This window comes from Pteronotus mesoamericanus, unplaced genomic scaffold, assembly GCF_021234165.1.
Source record: "Pteronotus mesoamericanus isolate MK-2021 breed Mesoamerican mustached bat unplaced genomic scaffold, CSHL_Meso_final contig_164, whole genome shotgun sequence".
NCBI lineage: Eukaryota > Metazoa > Chordata > Mammalia > Chiroptera > Mormoopidae > Pteronotus > Pteronotus mesoamericanus.
Window position 1 is genome coordinate 7,876,737 of NW_026555065.1, and position 20,773 is coordinate 7,897,509.

Genomic DNA, 20,773 nt, shown 5'->3' on the forward strand with positions numbered 1-20,773 from the left:
GGTTTGAATCCCAGCTCTGCTATTTACCAGCTTGAGCAATTACCCAACCTTTCTGTGCCTCTGTTTCCCCATCTGTAAAAGGAGGATAATTTCATAAGGTTATCACGTGCGTTTCAGTAAAGCACTTAGAATAGTGCCATGCACATAACAAGCACTCAATAAGTATTGGCTGTTGTTATTATCATTCCTAGCCAAACTGCTTGTGCCTGCATAATGCTATTCTGGATAGTCAGATACTATTTCAGATTATCTATGGGTCCAGTCCTGATTTTTGTGACCATTTGTGATTTGTTATGCAGACTCCACCAATTGAAACAGCAAAAACATGAGCACCCATCTTGGGACCAGACACTTTGTAAGCATTGCAAGGGATCCAAAGACCTAGAAGGCCTAATCCTTCTGTTAAGAAGTTTACAGTCTAGTTGTAGAGATGAGGCCAGCATAGGAAAAGTTAAATAGCAGTGCAAGAGGTAAACGCTAGAGGAAGGCCACAGCCTATGATGTGACACAAAGAGCACATAGCCACTAGGCAGCAAGAGCCTACGAATGGAGACGTCTTGGTTGTATTTTAGGGACAATATATAACCCAGTTTGACTGAAGCAGGGGGTCACCTTCTGTGGATACTGGGAGATAAGGATAGACAGGTACACCATTTCCAAAAGTTTAAGGACTCTATTATGCTAGGGTTTTTATTTTAAAAGTATTTCTCTTCTTCTTCTTTTGAAATAATGAGGGAGCAGTATACTAGCCCTGCTCAAATGCTGAATGCTGAAGTGTTTATAGAAAAACAACCATTAGTTCAGGTTTTCTTTTGAAAAATGGTCCTGTTATCGTTCAACTTCAGTCTCTAGCTTCATCATTAGAGACAGTGGCTGCTCAGATGATGATGATAAAAATATTTATCTCAAGATAATAAAAACACACAATTTTTTATCTCTGAACTTGTAGACTTTTTGGCTCTACAAATTCAACTGTTAACTTTTTAAATGATAATGTACAATTGAGTATTGAATTTAGTGAATTGATTTCTGATTACATTTAAGACCCTTTGTTCTTGATGGGTCTTAGAGTAGCCTTTGTTTATCAATATTTACTCATTATAATACATTTAAGATACCTTATGCTAAGCTTCCTCTTTCACCCACTAAAGGGTGAATTTGGAATAGTTTATTTGCATTGACAGATACATTACCTGAAATTCACAGTAGAAAGTCTTTTCAATGATATCTAGAGTGTATACTTACTACTGTTTTTACTCCTGAAAGAGCCAAAGCACTTTTTGGAGCTTTTTATATATTAGGTTAAAAAAAAACCAATGCCCATAAATGTTCCTTTTAGGCCCCAACTGTTTTTCTGAGGATTCTAATATTTTTAATTTCAGTTGTGAAATGTCACTAGTCTTATACCAATTTTGTCCACTTTCCAGCACAGATGCATTCATGTTCAACATTTTTATTTTAATGTTTTATAATACCTGGCCACATTTTCAGAGCTAGCCATTTAAAATGAAAATTGGACTTGGCTGTTATTGCGTACTATGACATCCAAGTTTCAGTTCTGCTATATACAGGTGATAAGAAAAAAAAATTTTGTTTAGCTAAATCTTCCAGTCCTGTGACTAAATGCATAAGTGGTAAAATATATTAGAACCCCAATTTATATGAAGATGATTTGGGGTTTTTTTTCCTTTGTTTAGGTCCTAATTATGTATCAGTAACTGCAGCCTTTCCTCAACTTACAGAAAATGCTGGGTTTATGGGGCTGTAACACAGTGTCTGGCTCAGGGCAGAGCCCCGCGTGCCTCCTTGGGAATCACTGTTGCCGAATGTGCTCACTTGGATTGGATCTGATTGTAGCAAATCACAGTATGGCAAAGCAGACTTCTACACTTACCAAATATGACACATGAGGTCAGCTTTAATCAGAGATCATTTGCACATAAAATTCTACAGGGAGGCCAGTCATTATTGAATAAGAAAGTAGTTTTAAGACATCCATGCTTCTGTCATTTATTGCTGCCAGATATATGAGTGTAGGGCTCACACTGATTGAAGGAAATGACCACGCCCTCCCTGTCCTGTGATTGGAGGATAGAACCACTCCCTTCTTGGCCCTACCCTGGGATTGCAGGAAGGATCACTCCCTCCCTCCCTCCCTGGCCCTGCCTTGTGATTGGAGGAAATGACCACAGTCCAAGTGTTGTGTGAATGAGGCTGCCTGTTCTTTTTTAAAAACAAATTTCCTTCTTCATTTGCCTCCTGAGGGACTGTTATTTTTTCCCTGCCCCCCCCATTTTAATTTTATCGTTTCTTCAGCCTGTTTATTTCCTTAATTTTAATCTACCCATTTCCTCTCTTCACCCCTCAATAAAATAAGTTGACAGTTATATCCTTTTTCCCTTTATCCAGATATTTTTCTGCCCATGTTTATCCAAGGATATTTCTTCTTCCTCACCCCCATACTTCTGAATAGAAAGTTCCCAAGATAAATGAAATCTTAACATAGTGCATGCTTTTACATATAGGATCCTCAGTTCTTCTCAGCCTCAGAAATCCCACGAGAAGACATATACCCACTTCAACAGTCCCACAAATTCCAAATTTTTACTTGTATTGGAAAATACAATAATTTGGGCAGGCATGCGAGCATTCACAATAAATCATAGAGTTATGAATAAATCTTGGTTGTCAAAAGCAAATGTGTAGCCGTTCCAAAGCGTCTGCCATTAGAATTCAGCAAGGCAGCTGTCAGCTGTTTTCTTGTAATTAAACAGCCAATGAGCAGCTAATTAAGACATATGTGTATACAGAAGTGGAAGTGGGTATGTTAATGAACTGTAGGAATCAATTCATTAAGTGAAAATTGTCAAAAGACCAAACATCAGATCAGCATCTCAGCCTGTGCTTCACGGAGGAGGAGCCCCGAGCAGGAGGGGAGCCCTTCGGGGCAAGACCCCGGAGCACCTTCTTAGCCACCCCGCCCCCCGGCCCCCGTTCTCTATCCAGCCAACCCACATGGTGGGGCAAAACTATTAATCACCCCAACAGGAAATGCCACCTATATTTCAAACCTTTTTATTAAGTAGACCTCACAAATAAAAGTGTTTTAAATCGCTCTAGGTTAATATGTATGTATCCAATAACCTATAAAATGCCATCTCCCTCTCCTTGTGTCTGAACCATTATTTGAAACTGACTACAGAACTCAAAAGTGGGCCGGGAGGTTGTTTGTTTTGTTTTGTTGTTTATATGTTTTTGTTGGGTCTGCCCTGCATGTTTGTCTCAGGGCCTTTTTGGTGGTACATTAAGAAGTGTGTGGCCTTTGGAATATAAGATGCGCCCAGGGTTCAGGAATTCAAATCCTGGCTCCTCCCCTTACCTGCTATGTAATTTTGGAGACATGGCTTAACCTCTCTGCACTTTAATGTTCTCACTTGTAAAACAGATGTAAAAATATTTACTTTGCAGAGTTGTTATGAATTACACGTAAACAATATTTGCAAAGCATCCTACGTGGTGCCTGGTATAAAATGGGTGTTCAGCATCTGATTGTCCCTACTGTTCTTAGCACTACCATCATTTTTTTTTCCTCTGGACCTGTATTCAGCAAGTATTTGTTGACTTCTCTAAGTCCTAGATTAGCTGTTGGAAACAATAAAACAAGGCAATCAATGAGGATGGCAGATCAGTAATACAGCAAGTTAAGGGATCTGAGGGGGATGCGCAGAGGGCTCTAAGGATACACATGGGAGGGGCTCCTGAACCGGCCTTGGGAGCAGCAAGGTCAGAGAAAGTCCCCAGAGAAAGTGAATCCTGATGAGAATGAGGGAGCTTTCCAGGAAGTGCGTGTGCGTGTGTGCGCGTGTGTGTGCTGGGGTTGGGGCTGGGGTCGGGGGTTCACAGCTCCTTAGAGGAACTATGAACACAGCAGTTTAGGCTCAGCCAGAGTGTGACTTTGAGAAGAGGATTGAATGTAGAAGAGAGTTGCCTGGACAGGTGGTCGTAGCCTAGCCATCACTAGGGAACCAGTGAGGGGTAATAAGCTGGGGAGCAACTTGATCAGGTTTTATGTTTTTTTTTAGAATGAGATCTTAAGTGACTGTATGATAATGAATTGGAAGGAATGAGAATGGAAGCAGGAAGACCAGTTGGGAGGCTGTATAATAACCAATTAAGGGGAAAATAGATAAGGGGACTCGAGAAAATTGCAGTAACTATGGAAGAGAAGTAGATAAATTTGAAAAACATAAAGGTGGCAAGAAAAAGCTTAATTTGGTGCCTGTGTGGATGTGAGTATGGCGGAGTCAGGGATGGAATGAAGCCCGTCTTTCTGTCTTGACTGAATGGGGTAAAGGTGGCACCCTTAACAGAGCAAGCAGGAAAACAGTGGAGGAGACAAGGCTAGGAAAGAGGGAGTGGGTCAGGATATGTTTTATCTTGGAATGAAGATAAAATTATTCACTTAAAGTTTCTGGAGAGTGTGTGGGTGGGAGGAGGATGGAGCTATGCAAAAACCAACCCACAACTTTGGGTAAATTCCTACCCAAAATAAGGAGACCTCATTCAGACAGGCTGATGAGAAGCTGGGGATCCAGCAAAGACTGGGCTCAACCCAGCCACTGGTCAGTTTTTAACAGCCAGCTCTCTGTAAAACAAACACTGTCTATATGTCTGTATATGACTTTAGTGTATTCCTTACTGATATAATTTCACACACTTTACAAAGAGTAAAATCTGTAAGGCCCTTTGTCCTTTATTTATGAACTTTATACAAATGTTTCTCCCTGAATAGTCTCACTCATTTTTGCTGAACTCTTACACCCATACCAGTAGTTGCAGGTGGCAAAAGACTATAATGCCAACACGAACGTTGGTTGATATTCTCATTTATATTAATGACTAAGAAGAAAGTGAAACAAGGAAGACATTTTGGAGCTGCACTCATTTGTCAATGATGTGAGCAACTTCTTTGCTGGGTCAGATGACAGTTTTTAAGTGCTGGAAGAATGTTTCCTTAATTTTTATGTGCTATTTACAAGTGATGGCTACGGACATGACACACTTTGACATTTAACCCACGTTATTATCATTTTCTTCCTCACTGTTTAAAACTAGACAGTCAGTGGAACAATAACTCAAGCCCTGATTTGCATTTGCCATTTTCTGTAGTATAAATACCCCCACCACACGGTCAGTTTCAAGCCTTCCAACATGCCGTCTCACTGAATACAGAGAAGGGAGGAGATAGATGCACGGTAACCCATCATGATGTCGAAGTTCCACCATTCAGATTGAATCGCTGTAAATAACCTCCAGAACATGAAGAATGGCAAAATAATAAAAGAATGCACTGGTATTTAATAACAGTTATAGCTGGCTCATCGAATTTGAACATTCTGCTCTTGCAACCTGGTATGAGCCTTTTCCCACGCCTCTGTCCCAGTCCTGGGGCACTCCATCCAATCTAGTAGGATTGATGAACAATTTCATAGTGTACTGCCATATTGTTTTAAAAGAATAGGCGATAGAATTCTTCAGAGAATGAAAGGCAGAAATCAGAAATAAAACTCAATGACAGGCACTTAGAAAGCCTAGGTGAAATAAAGAAAGAAACACTGGAGAGTTCTCCTTGACACACTGGAAATGGAGATAGTAAGTGGATGTGCAGGGAGGCTGTGCGGGAGCAAATCGAGACTGCATGACATCAGTTTTATTAGTCCAGCATTTGCAGAGAGATACTGAAGTGAGAGGGCACTGTACCCAAAAGTAGGACACTGGAGTTTGAATCCCAGCACTGACTCGCACCTGCCGTGGGACAACCTTAAACAAGTCACTTACCATTCTGGCCTTGGTTCTTGCTATCCGCAAAATCAGAAAGCTAGAGTCGATCTGTGTTCTTTCAAGAGGAAGGCATCAGAGTCTTTAGGAATCTTTGTCAAAATATTTACCATTCAAATTTGACTTTATTTTGGTCATAAAGCAGTTCCATTTTTAATTTTTTGAGGTAACTCCACACTGCTTTCCACAGTGGCCACACCAGTCTGCCTTCCCGCCAACAGTACACGAAGGTTCTCTTTTCTCCACATCTTTGCCAGCCCTTGTTTGTTGATTTATTGACGATAGTCATTCTGGTAGGTGTGAGGTGATATCTCATTGTGGTTTAATTTGCATTTCTCTGATGATTAGTGGAGCATCTTTTCATATGTCTATCGTCTGCTTGTATGTACCCTTTGGGGAAGTGTGTATTCAGGTCCTTTGCCCATTTTTAAATTAGATTGTTTTTTGGTGTTGAGTTTTAGAAGTTCTTTATAAATTTTGGATATTAACCCCTTACTAGATGTATTATTGACAACTATGTGGTCCCATTCAGTGGGTTGTCTTTTTATTTTTGTTGATGGTTTCCTTGGCTGTGCAAAACCTTTTTAGTTTGATAGAGTCCCATCTGTTTAATTTTTAATTTTTTATTTATTAATTTCAGAGAGAGAGAGAAAGAGAGCCATCTATTTGTTGTTCAACTCATTTATTCATTCATTGGTTGATTCTTGCGTGTGCCCTGACAAGGGGATTGACCTTAGAGCCTTAATATGTACGGATAATGCTCTACCCAAATGAGCTACCCAGTGAGGCCATTTGTTTATCTTTCATATGATTTCACTTATATGTGGAATCTAATGAACAAATTAACTAACAAACAAAATAGAAACAAACTCATAGATACAGAGAACAGACTGGCAGCTGGCAGAGAGGAGGGGGAAGGGGGCTGGATGAAAAAAAAGTGAAGGGATTAAACAAACAAACAAAAAACCCCTCCTAGACAGACAACAATATGATGATTACTGGAGGGAAAGGGCAGTAAAGGGGAGGTACAAAGGGGTAAAGAGGGAATAAATGGTGATAGAAAGACAATTGACTTGAGGTGGTGAACACACAGTACAGATAATGTGCATTACAGAATTGTACTCCTGAAACCTATATAATTTTATTAACCAACGTCACCCCAATAAGTTCAGTAAAAATTCTTTTAAATTGACATTTCTGTTTTCTTGACCTACAGAAATGACACTTTAATGATGTTTAAAGTAATATGTATGCCTGGACTACATCCCCCAAGGTTCTAGTTCAATAGGCCTAAAGTGTATTTTTTTAGAAGCTCCATGGGTGATTCTGTGTCTTTTTAGAACTGCTAAACCTGTTCGTCTCTCAACTCCCTCTGAGGCCTGTGTTTTCTAATTTACTGTTTGCAGTAATTGCATGTTAGCCTGCTGCCACTAGGTGGGGGTAATGTGCCACAGTCACACCAAGGATATACCACCTTGAAATTCATCATGGTGGCTCTGCTCAAGCCCAACCAGTTTATAATGGCATATCTCCATGTATTTTGACATCTGTAAAAAAAAAAAAAAAAAAAGAACTTTTAATAAAGTTCTTTTAGGAATAAAACTCTGAAATTATGTGCTTAATATCTTTCCCAACTAACTCACAGCATCAGCACTTTCTTTGTCCTATCTATATTCCTCCTCACTTCCACCCAGAACTCCATACCCTGGCCTCAGACTCCCCGACCTCTAGCACTGATGTCTTAGTCCACTCATTTCTCAGTGAAACCCTCTCCAGGACTGCTCCCCAGTCAGTCAAGATCCTGCTTCTACATTTATGAGCATATCTCTATGTTTAGGTAGGAAGCTGCCTACCATACTTTCTACCTTTCTTCCTCTTCCTTCTCACTCTTCTAATTTTCCTTCTTCTTATGTGCTTATTAGCTTTAAATATTTTATTAGTTTAACTTCCTAACCCCTTAAACCTCTGAGAAACCCCAAGAAATGCTGAAAAGAAGAGTTGAGGAAGGGGTAACGAAGACCAAGCTCTCTTTCTGTCTGACACACGAAGTTCAGTAGTTATCTGTGTCACAGAGGCTAATCCTCTCTATCCCTTCAAGGCTCTCACTTTATAATCCCACTTGACCCCTCCTATCTAGTATTTGATAGCTCTCCTTGTGGCCAAGACTGTTGACTTAGTCCAAAGGAAGGGTCTCTTCTCTGGTTCTTAGCTCTGCTACTCCAGGCACTTGCTCAACTGACTCAGTGAAGAATAATGGTGCTGTGAAGAGCAAGGTGTCTATTTGCTTGCTTGCTGTTCCCAGACCCATCATCATCATTATCATTATCATCGTGCCCCCTCAGAGTTCCCTTACAGCAGAGAAAACTGGTGGTTATATATGGCTTCTCTGCTAACATTCTGGAACTTTATTAGCGACGGTCAGTATTAACTTGAGTTTAATATGTGGGAACTAAAAAATAGCATCCTTTTTGTTAACAACTCAAATATTATTCCAGAGCTGTGTCTAGTTTTAGATTTCAGGTTTATGAAGGATATGGAGAAGCTGGAGGTGACCCTGAGAAGCACTAGCAGTGGGAAAGAACGTAAAAAAGAAAGGTGGCAGATGCTGTGATTTGATGCACAGACTAAATATTGGTGGATAGCTTGGCAGCCCCCAACTATTGTTTCCATTTAAAGAAAAAAGAGATCACTCAGACACTCTCTATAGTCAATGATCATGGAACAAAATGAAACGGGCCCATTGTGAAGCGAGCAAAATTCAGCCTCAATTAAAGGAAAAGCAAGTAACTCCTGATCCTAGATATTTGTAGCGATAGATGCAGATGCAAAGCGACTGAATGGTGGTACAGTATCAAGGAAGAAAGAAATACCTTTTATTTTAGACAGAGATTATGTATCTCAGACTAAAGTGAATACTTAGACAGCTGGCCTCTTGGTATCTCTTTCTAAGGATTATCTGCCTCTGTTGCCATTTATATTTTCTTGAATTCTCACCATTAAGCCCCAAAGAAAGCTTTCCTTCTTCTCACTTCCTCTTCACAGAGGGAAAAAAAAAAATAACCCCGCAGTTTAGATATTTTGAGAAAAGAGAAGTTGCATCACAGAAGAGGCCAAACTTGATATAAGGGAGGTTTAAAGAACAATAGAAAGACAGTCTGAGACCTTGGGCCCCAAGCCTTGCCCACATTGTTGAGGATAGTGAGCAGCTTGGAAGAGAGCGGAGAGGAGGTGAGGTGTCTGTCCCCTGCTTTCTCCCTCCCATCCCAGTTCGGCTTCCAAAAGGAAAGAACTGGGAACTGAGGTCATATAATCATATTTCTTGACTAAATCACATAGGCCCCCAGCCATCACAAAAGAAAGCAGATAAACTAAGACTCTATTTCCCAAGTGCCTCACATACCTTTCCACTTGCATATTGTACAATAGAAAAACCAGAAATAACAGATAAACAGAAAGAAAATTAAAACCACCCATGGCCCCACCAACCAGTGCTAACCATTCTCTCATTTGGGGGCATAATTTTCCAAAGTTTCTTCTATATTAAATATGTGGATTTTTTCCAAAAAAAAATGGATTATATTGTGTTTAGCTCTTCATTTTTTTAAATTCAGCAATATATTTCTATTACCTTTTTATGTCAATTGTACTCCTGAAACTCACTTTTAATGGTTGCTGAATGTGTGGATATCCAATATGACTCTTGCAATTCACTAATTTTGGACACTTAGCATCTTTCTAAATTTTTTTTTTCATATTACAGATAGTTCTGTAGTAGACATCCTTATAGGTAAATCTTTGTATCATTCTTAACGTTCCTTTAGAACATATTCCCTAAACAAGTAATTCCTGGTTCAAGGGATAGGTAGTTTTGAAGGATTTTGATGCAATTGCCAAGTTGGCCTCCCCAAAAATCTTTAGGTAAGAAAGTATACCCTTCTCAATTTGCCCACCACTCTGCTGGCCCATCAGGATTTTACCTCTCCCTCTCTACTAGTGTCCTCTTGGTTGGCATCATCTACCTTAATCTGTAAAGATTTAAAGATGATAATACTCTTTTGTACACTTCGTGGTTCTGCTTCCTAGAAATAACTCTGGTTATCTATACTGTCTTCAGAGTACTGCAAAACCACTGAGAGATAACTCATCAATAAAAAAAAAATCAAAAACCGTCCATATGTTTGGATATTAAGAAATGTGCTTCTAAATATGGATTAAAGAAGTCTGTTGGAAATTAGAGCATGTTTTCATTTGAATGATAATGAAAATACTACATAGCGAAATTTGTGTGTTGCTACTAAAACATAACTAAAAGGAAAACTTGCAGCTTTAAGAATAAACACTGAAGCCATGGCCAGTGTGGCTTAGTTGGTTGAAACATCAGCCTGTAAACCAAAAAGTGGTGGGTCCAATTCCTGGTCAGGGCACATATCCAGGTTTCAGGTTCAATCCCTGGTCAGGGCACATAAAGAAGGCAACCAGCTGATGTTTCTCTCTCACACTGATCTCTCTCTCTCTCTCTCTCTCTCTCTCTCTCTCCCCCCTCACCCCAATAAAAAGTCCTGTGGTGAGGATAAAAAAAAATTTTTTTAAAGAAAGAATAAATATTGAAAATTAATGAGCTAATAAGGATCCAACTCAAGAAGTTAGCAAAAATGAGTGAATGAAGAATGAAATCCTTGAAGTCAAAACAGTTCTCTTTGCATCTTTGGTATACATATATACATATACATTTATTTATTATCTATGCATCTTTGTCCACCCTGTCACCTCCAAAACAGTGCTTAACAGATAAATGAAACTTGATGAACATCAAATTTTATGATTTGTTAAATCATAAATGTCATTCCCTGACCAGCGTGGCTCAGTTGGTAGGGCAATTGTCCTGCAAACTAAATGGTCGCCAGTTCACTTCCCGATCAGGGCCCGTGCTGGGTTGCAGGTTCAGTCCCTGGTCAGGCACAGAGAAGGGAAACACCAGTTGATGTTTCTCTCTAACATCAATGTCACCCTCCTTCTCTTTCTCCTTTCCTTCCCCTCTCTCTAAAAATAAATAAATAAAATCTTTTAAAAAGAAATTGTAAAGGTCATGATACTAAACACATGGTATTTTGAAATTCTCAAGGTTGAGTCTTCACAATTTGATTGATCTGCCAAAATAATTCACCCAAGTGTCATTTAACTTTTTGGAGCAGTAGATTCTGACTTGGGGAAGGCAAGACCCTAAAGGACGATGCACTTACGTGGGTTGGTAGTGATTACCACAGTGTACAAAGATTGCAACCACTCTGGGTTATGCTAAGGATGAGTTTCCTTATCTCCGGACACCCAGAGAAGTGGTTTGTATTTATTTTGCTAAAAACATTTTGGAAATAAAGGTTAAATATAAGGGCCTTTGTTCTCTTCCATCAACACATTGCTTTTGATCATCAGAAGCCAAGAACAGGGACTGATCCTGTGCCTTTTACATAGGCAACGTCTGTTGGAGCTAACGTTCTGCATGTGTAAAGGACAGAGGATTGGGCTCTGGGGATCAATTTTACGCAAGGAAAAAGAAGTGACTTTAATTTCATTAATGGTCTCCTGGATGATTCTGCTACAAGTTTAATTCTCATTAAATATTCATGCTGCTCAGTTCTTAGTATACTGCCTTTAATATCCTACAGCTCAAACTGTCACTAACCTGTTTTATATTTTATAACTGAATCGCAGGGCTTTTTCAGGAGAAGTCAGCAAAGCAATGCCACCTACTCCTGCCCTCGTCAGAAGAACTGTTTGATTGATCGAACCAGTAGAAACCGCTGCCAACACTGTCGATTACAGAAATGCCTTGCCGTAGGGATGTCTCGAGATGGTGAGCATGCACGGCTGGAGTTGTGGGGTAGCAGGGGGTTATGAAAGTGCTTTCCGAAACCTGGAGCCAGAACTGCCAAAATAGTTCCTCCCTCCCCTGCCGGCTTTGTGGGTTTCAGAGCAGTTACCCCCTCCCCTACACTCTGTTGGAGTCAGCTGACTGGCTGGTGAGGGGCACATGGAAGAGAAGTGTCTGTGTGGTCAGAACACCTTCAGGTTTTTGATATTTAAGACACTACAGGTGGATCAGCCAAGCGAAGGTTAGTGTCCTCTGAGGGCCTTAATAAAGGTACCTCCTATAGGCAATTTCCCCAGAAGGAAACACAAAGGAGAGCTAATTGTTACCTACTTTACACTACTGAGCTTATTGACAGATGGGTTGAATTAGCTTTTATGCTAACTGGATATTTTGAATCACAATGCCAGAGTCAAATATTTGTACACAGAGAATGTATGAAAACTGCAAAATGTGGCTCAATGACAAATGTTCTTTTTGTTAAAAGAAGCTATTTTAAGAAATAAAGACCACCTACTATTCAACTGCAGAGCATTTCAAGATCTTCCTGGAAAACTATCTGAAGTGCACTGAATAATCAACACCAGATTTCAAGACAGTTATTCTTATATAAGGAAACTGTTTAGAAAGTACAGCGGGTACATTTTAAGGACTTTTCCAAATATACTGGCTGGCTCTCTTAAGAAATCCCTTTGAAGGAAACATCTCTTCCTCTAGAGTTTCAGCCTGTGGAAAAATACTTGAGGATGCTGGGCTGACATTCTGAAAGCCAGTCTTAGCCACAATCAGATGTTCTTGGGGCCTGGGGACTTGCCCAGGCACAAGTTGTAATGACCTTCAATAGTGGGGCACAGGGTGGCCTCTTAGAATATGTAGAAACAGAAGTGAAGTTTTTGCCATTGGAATTTGCAAGTCACAGGACATACACCACCATATTCTCAGAAATTCCTGTGATATGCAGCTCTGCAGATTGCATCTGCCAATGGCACTAAACCCACAAAGTTGTGTTCATCACTTATGAACTTAAAAGTTAAAATCACAAGTTGTGTGTGCATTTTCCCAGTAGCTGATCTTTACGTTTCCCTTACAGGATCATGTGATTACTGTTGTTACTATTCATGCAAACGTTCAAACACATTTCAGAGTCAACAGCAGAACAGGTCTCACCTCTGAATAGTAATCCCCTTGAGTGTTCTAGAACATAGATTCTGTCACAAAAGAATCAAGTACCTTCCGTGTGCCTTCTGGGGATTTTGTATAGAAGTGACAGCACACATTGTTATGGGCTTGGAGTCAATTTGGGGGCTTACAAGAATGTAGGCCTGAAATTCAGAGCCCACATCAGCCTAAATGCTATCTAACTAGCCCCACCCAAGTTTGTTCCTTCCTTCCTGGAACCTGAAAATTAGCAGTATCACGCTCACTTTGTTTCCTCTCTGCAAAAAGACAGTATGTCCTCCTTGGCAGAAAAAGAATCCACCAGCTGGTAGCCTTGGTTCCCAGCGTCATGTCCATCTATCCTGCCTCCTTCCTATAGACTCACAGAATTATGGTGATGGCCAAATGGATGAATTTGTCGTCCCCATCAGGTGTAAATTTAACCACAATCAATCAGGGCACCTTAGTCCCTCCAGCTGAGGCTTTATCTGCATATACAGGGTCAGGCTGAAAAATAAGTGGGTTTGTGGGAGAGTTCAGACCAGGAGATCATAAGTTGTTTGTTTGTTTGTTTTTCCTTCAGATATATGGGTGTTTCAGGAGAGATCATTTGGGATTCTAAATAAACTGGAAAGTTGCTGCTGTCATTGCTCTACTTTAAATACGGGACATGGGAAAGAGGAATGTTGCAAACACAAATTCATCCAACAGGGAGGGATCTTACACAGTGTGTGCCCTTTCCAGAATTCCGATACTCTTTTTACTTGAGGCAAAATAAGAAGAGTAGAAAGAGTCGTTTAAAGATGGCTCCAAGTGCTTTACAGGGGCCACATGACCCAGCATAGGGGAGGGGGCTTCTCAGGTGGACTCAGGGACGTAATTCAGAGAATTACAAAGACCTCGTCCAGTCTGTCTAGGTCTCTCAACGAAGCCCCAGGTTCAGCTGTTTGATCAGGAAGAAACTCATCTGAGTGTACAGGATAGTGGAATGAATGAACATTGAGGTTTGGCGACTTGTGTCTCAGTGTACCTCTGGGGGTCTGTGCACTGGGAAGGGAAATGGATGGTCCGGCCCGCTGCAAGGGTGGAGAGTGAACACGCCCTTCAGTCACATTCCAGGGGCTCCCACTGAGCATAGGGTCCCACAGCAGCAGGAAACCCTAGGTGGTGCTTTCGCCAGGTCTCCTCTCCCCATCCTTAGTTCCTCTGGGATGTGTCTTTGCTGTAGTGGGTGTGGGGTGGACCTGTTTTCACCTCTGGATCATATCCTTATTTTGTGGTTATGCGGTTTTTGGTTGAGCTTGTCTGAGACTTCAAAGGAACCCTGAAAGCACACCAGAGAAGATAATGAAGAAAAGCATATTGTACATGGTGTGGTTTGGCTTTTTTCTTCCAGCTGTAAAATTTGGCCGAATGTCGAAAAAGCAAAGAGACAGCTTGTATGCGGAAGTGCAGAAACACCGGATGCAGCAGCAGCAGCGAGACCACCAGCAGCAGCCTGGAGAGGCCGAGCCGCTGACTCCCACCTACAACATCTCGGCCAACGGGCTGACGGAACTGCACGACGACCTCAGCAACTACATCGACGGGCACACCCCCGAGGGGAGCAAGGCAGACTCTGCCGTCAGCAGCTTCTACCTGGACATACAGCCTTCCCCGGACCAGTCAGGTCTTGATATCAATGGAATCAAACCAGAACCAATATGTGACTACACACCAGCATCAGGCTTCTTTCCCTACTGTTCTTTCACCAATGGAGAGACTTCCCCAACTGTGTCCATGGCAGAACTAGGTAACGGCTTCTATATTTCTACTGGGATGTGCCGCTTATGGCCTTTGAAGTACATGGGATGTGTTTGACTTCCCTCTAATGAATTATGTTACTAAAATGACGCAGCTAGAAGGGAAATTCACCTTTGCCATTTGGACCTCTGTGTAATACCACCCTCCCCGCCCCCTTGCTCTTGACTGCCCACTGTTTCCCATCGTATATGCAAGGAAAGCACTGATCTGCCGGCATCAAAGATGGGTTGCCATGAACTTAAAGCAGTCTTAAAATTCCACAGAAAAATGGTATGCTCAGAAAAGAGCCCCATTTACTTTGTTAATTATTTACGTAGCTATATTCTAGGTATTGCTTTTACCTAAAGTCCACAAACTAAATCTGGTCCATAGATTTTGTTTGTTTGTTTGTTTGTTTGTTTGTTTGTTTTTACCAGTGCAGAGTTTTAAAATTTTGAATCTGTTGCCAAAATTTAAAACGTGGACAAATACACACACACAAAAAATTCAGGTTGTTACCTTCTTTTGGGAAGAAAAAAAAACGGCCTAGGTACAGGGGACCTGCAGCAACTAACTGGCCCCAGTTAGGTGCTAACATCTTTGTGGGGGCCCCCCCCCACTTTCCCCATTTGCATAACTGCCCAGCCCCTGCAGGCATCTAAGTTTTGCAACCCTGATGTGTTCTATAAACACTAAAGAGAAATTGGCTTCTTTATTTGCCAGAATGTTTTGGTGATGGACATTGGTAACAAAACTGATACACTTCATAGAAGACTCACCATACCAAAGAAAAATGAAAACAAAAACAAAACAAAAAAAGCTCAGCCCTGAAAAACAAAGCCTTGTCATTTCCTTATTCCTGTGACATTTGTGCTTTTTGGGTGATGTGACCTAGAAATGTTGATAACACAGACAGTGAAAAACTTTCCATTTCAAGGAAGTGTGTAAGCATCCTCTGTTATGTTTAATCAATTTTTAAGTACAGCACAAAATTGTTAGAGAAATTTTGATAAGAACCTCTGCAGTTTTAGAATTTGATCTGTCCCTCCCCATGACCCCTTGCACAAGGTGATAATCCTCTGCGATATTTCAATTAGTTGCTGTGGAGATGACTAGGTTAATGCGAGGAGAGAATGAAGACCTCAGATGGAAAAGAACCAGCAGGTTCTGACTTGAGCACAGAAATCCTCAGTTCACAGGAAAAAAAAAATGGTTGTGTTCTTTAGATGGTTTCTCCACCTCTGTACCCCATAAAACATTTTTAAGTGAAATTTATATTTCCAGTAAAATCTTTCCCCAAATAGAACAAATTGAATGTTCTTTACGGTTTTTACACAAGCACCTCTTTATGGGTCTAAATTTAAATCCTCAAGAGCAGGGACATTTTAAGCCTGGTCTTTAACCACTGAACAGCATTAAAGGTGTATCACAGCTCTTTTGATTAACAGAAAAACCTCTGAACTAGACGCCAAGCTGAGCAGAGGTAGGTTTGATTTTATTTTTCTTGAACTAGAACAAAAACCTTCCATTTTTGTCATGAAATCTTGGTTGCCTGAGCCTTAAGCAGAACTGTAATGAAAATAAAATTTTCAGAAATGAATAAGGATTTGATTGAAAGTTGACATGATATCATGAAAAATGACCTGGCTCACCTGACCCTTCGGTCTGCTTCCACCTTATCATAAATACTAGCCAATCTATCCTGTTTGCCTGGCAAATGTTCAACCCTGAAATAAATCCACAAGGCTTAGCCAAAGTGTTACCCCTGAATATGGCACTTCAGCTGAACGCGTAGTGGTACCTGAGTGGGGCCGGAAATGACGAAGCTGATTCCCCCAGCCTCCTCTGTCCCCACATGTCAGCTTCCTCTTCCGCACTTGGCACCTGTCAGTGCGGTCTAGGAGCCCTGTGTCTTCGTGCTTTCTCCATGTTCTTCTAAATTTGAGAATTTTTACACGTGTTGTGGCATTTTCCAAGATGAATAAAATTAACTTGACACTAGAATTAGTCCCAAGCCCCAAAACTTAAATAAGAATTTATCTGAAAAGGATATGACAGGGCCCTAATTTTCTATCCCATTTACATGCACAAAATAGTTTGAAAAGCAGAGAGTTGCCTAAAGATGGCCAAAGACCCTACTGCTCCTTCTTCAAAGCTACATTTCTTTTGGGGCTTAAGTCCTGCTATCTCTTTAACTAAGACTCTTGACTTTGTTTTAGGCTAAATTTTGTCATTATATTTAAACAAATGAAAACAATGGTTCAACTGAAAAATAAATTGTAAATCAACACATCTGAAGCCTAGTTCTATCATTCAGTAATAGTATCTACAGTCCATTACTTTTACTGGGAATATTTCTGCATTCATGGCTAGGTAATGCCGCCCTTGATGTACAAGTAATACCTGAATTATACATGCCAGATAAGCCATCTGGATCCATTAAAAAAAAAAACCCAAAAAACTAACTGCACTTGTTACTGCAATCAATAATTAAATTCTTTACAGAATGACATAAGGGGCAAAGCATGAGACGAGAAGTCAGCTTATAGGGGCATGGTCCTAGTTTCCCTGTAGGTGATACAACCCAGTCTAAGTCATGTAACCTCTGCAGCTACAGTCTCCCTACCTACCAAGTATAAAAATTGGGAGTACGGACTCTGAAGCCAATTGTGTGTGTGTAAATAATTGGCCAATTGCCATCCATGACACCTTGGAAAAGTCACTTAACCTCGGTAAAATGAAGATAATACTGCTACCTTCCTCCAAGGTTGTCACAAAGATTAAGTCAGAAAAATATATATGTATATTCTCAATATATATATTATAAGAGTCTGGCACACAGTAAATGCTATCGAGTGTTAACTACTGTCATCACTATTAATGTTGTTACTCTCTGTAAACTGAAGAGAGTTTGGACCAGATGATGCCTAAAGTTCCTTCTTACTGTGAAAATCTGTGACCAACTCAGAAATCAGGATTTTCCATCTGAAGTGTCTAGACCTTGGCTGTATTGATGAAGCAGTCATGGTTGAGAAGTGCACTGACTTGCCCATCCCAGAGTGAGTCACCTATCCCCTGAACTCAGACCAGAAACCAGGTCTCCTAACTCCTGGTTTCGAGGTGTTTCACTGTTCCAGGCTGTTTCTCTGAGAAACCGCTCTGACTTGTTGACTTCTACTCAGTCTGGCCATATTCTCCTTTGCTGAAATGGAGATGTAAAAACAGCCAAGTGTCTAAGGTCTTTCACTTGCCAAATCAACCTGTGAATCAGGAGTCAAAAGCGATTGATGAGTTAGTTGGCAAGAATGCAGCCACTGCCCTCTACTGGTTAGTAACATACATTGTGTTGTTCACTGCCACTTCTAAAAGCGGGACCCAAACAGGGAGGGAGGGGTGAGTGGGAACAATTGTTAGGATGAAGTGAAATGACAACGTGTTGACCATAATAACTGGAAAAGAAGCATAATCTGGAAGAGAATGCCACATCCTCTTCCCACCCCTCACCTCATAGGATCCCCCCGTTTCTCTGTGAACACATCGTCATTTTTTTCCTATCTGCAAAACTTGGTTTACATTCTAGGATCTGTCTTCTATAGAGAGCACCCTTTGTGGATAGTTCACTAATTTATTTACACATTGATTTTTTTGTTTCTGACTTCCCATTGTTTTTGTCTTGATTCTCCTCTTCACAAGCTTCATTGATTCTAAGACATAATTTACTGGCTTCTTCCTCTTTCTCTCAGCCTCTCTGTCTCTTTCCTTTAAATTCTTTTCTTTTGTTCATGTTTCATTTTTATGGTATTGACTTATATTGTTTGTGTCTGTGTGTCGTGAATAGGGCCATTAAGATTTATTGTTTCAATGTCTCTAAAGAGATTCTAGTTTCAAGCTTCATTTAGGTGAACCTGCTCTGTTTCCACACAAATGAGTCTGATTCTGTTTGACAAAAGCAGTAAAAAAATTCCCAAATAGTCTTACTACTGCCACCAAGTTTCCATTCAGCACCATTGTTTAAATGGCTTTCTTGTTAAACGTTCAAGACCCTGAGAGGCAGATTCCTGTATGATATGGTTTCATATTCACAGAATCTTCCCAATTTTTCTTTGAAAACTTTTTATTAGCCTTCCCTCCCATAACCCTGATTACCAACATGCTTCTATCTCATAGTCCCTCACATCTAGGTTCCAGCAGACTTCTAAGTGGTCCTCTTACTTCCAACCGCTCTGTCCTTCAAGTGACCAGTCCCAAAACTGCTCGTTCTGTTTCTTCAGATACAGTGTTCAGTACCTCAGCTCCTCCTTGAGAATCTTGCTGCCCCCTTTTGTTTTATGAACTTCAAATTCTCAATCCTAATGTTCAAGATCCTTCAGGATTTGGAGTCTGTTTTACTCATATTTCTATTTTGACTCTATCACTTTATCAGAGCTGCCTGTCTTCTATAAATGCTGTATTGGTTCCTTCATCTCCCATCCCTCGAATGTGGAACTGGCCCGCTCCTCACACCACTGGCCTCCGCCCGTCAAAGCCTACCCATCCTCAGCGTCCAATTCAAATGTCCCCCTTCTGCTAAGAAGCACCCACTGATTTCCCTAAGCCATCATTCATCTCGCCTCTTCCCTTATGGCACCTATTACCAGTTTTCCTTTCTTTTCTGATACAATTCACCTTTATACTTTCATTGTCTAAAGCTTTGAATTGTCCCTTTAACATGTCCATACAAGCTCACCAGATTATGAATTCACATAGACAGTTTTTTTGGCATCAATTTCTTATGTTCGAACTCTATATACCATAGTATAAGAAGAACTAACGTTAGGTAGCACACACTATGTAACCCTCCCTAAGTTCTCAACTCATTTAATTCTCACAGAAGCCCTGTGAAATAGATATTATCCTCCTCATTTTACAAATGAGGAAACCAAAGCACAGAAAGGTTAAGTAACTTACCCAAGATCACATAGCTACTAAGTAGCAGGGCTGAGGTTCAAACTCAGGCATTCGGGCTCCAGAGTCTGTCTCTTAACTACTGTACTATGTATAGTGACATAGTAGGCCCTTGTGATGCCTGTACTGCCATTTGCAGGAAAAACTAAAGAAACATGTTCCTGTTGTCCACTTACTAATTTTACCACTTACTAATTTTTCAAGAGTAATCCTTTCCAGGTCAATGTATATGGCAGATGTGTCTCTATAAAAACGCCAAGAAGAGGTTGGGCCCATCATTTCCCATACCTGTCTAGGTCAATATTTGTTCATTCCTAGACATTGGTGAAAACTCATGAAAGAAGGTCAGGGGTGCCTTCGAAGTCACCAAGACTTTTTGCTAATTCTTGGCTTTGCCTGTCCTTCATCCCTATATTCCAAAATACAGAGTAGTTTCAAATTGCTTATTTAAATGTATAAAGATAATTAAAACTGATTCAGCATGATCCTTTCTTCTTGTTACCTCTTTAAAGCAAATATTCAGTAGGGAAAAATGCTGATTTCCGAAAGAAGAACTTGACTTTTCATGTTGTGATCTCCTGTTTTCTCCTTAGAACACCTCGCTCAGAATATATCTAAATCACACCTGGAAACTTGCCAATACTTGAGAGAAGAGCTCCAGCAGATAACGTGGCAGACCTTTCTGCAGGAGGAGATTGAGAACTATCAAAACAAGGTATACTCTGAGGAATCTTACCGAGGATGGAGGGAACAGTGAGAAGGGTGTTCATGCAGGTGATTTGATCAAGACTACCAACAGACCACAGAATGAATGCCTTTCATCAGCTATCAGATTTCTATTTAAAATTCTCGCTTCCAGAACTCATTGTGTACTTGAGGCATTATCACCTTACTGCGATGCCAGTATGGGAAATTTCAGCAATAGCCAAGAAATTCTGTTGTGCTTTAACTATATGCACATCTCCTATCATTTGTCAATAGGGGGCTAAATTAAGCAATTTCCATAAGCCTAAACTAGTTGGGATTTGTCCCAATATCATAATGGCAGATTTCAAGGTCAGGAAGTTCATGTAAAATAGCAATCTCAGCCTCCTGTTTCTAGACGTTAAGAAAAAAGAGTTTAGGGGGTGTGTATACAGAAAGGTTTGGAATCTATGATTGCAGCTCCAGTCTGCACGTAGCAGT

At 40.5% G+C, this 20,773-nt stretch overlaps 1 protein-coding gene across 4 annotated transcripts in view; it reads left to right on the plus strand.

The window, feature by feature from the left end:
* The window catches only part of RORA (RAR related orphan receptor A), a 697,868-nt gene that overhangs the window by 661,313 nt on the left and 15,782 nt on the right, over positions 1-20,773 (plus strand). For all 4 annotated transcript variants that reach the window (XM_054565336.1, XM_054565335.1, XM_054565337.1 and 1 more), the window contains 3 exons: positions 11,548-11,689; positions 14,259-14,654; positions 20,182-20,303. In XM_054565336.1, coding sequence (XP_054421311.1) covers positions 11,548-11,689; positions 14,259-14,654; positions 20,182-20,303 — 660 coding nt within the window. The remainder of the gene's footprint in view (positions 1-11,547; positions 11,690-14,258; positions 14,655-20,181; positions 20,304-20,773) is intronic.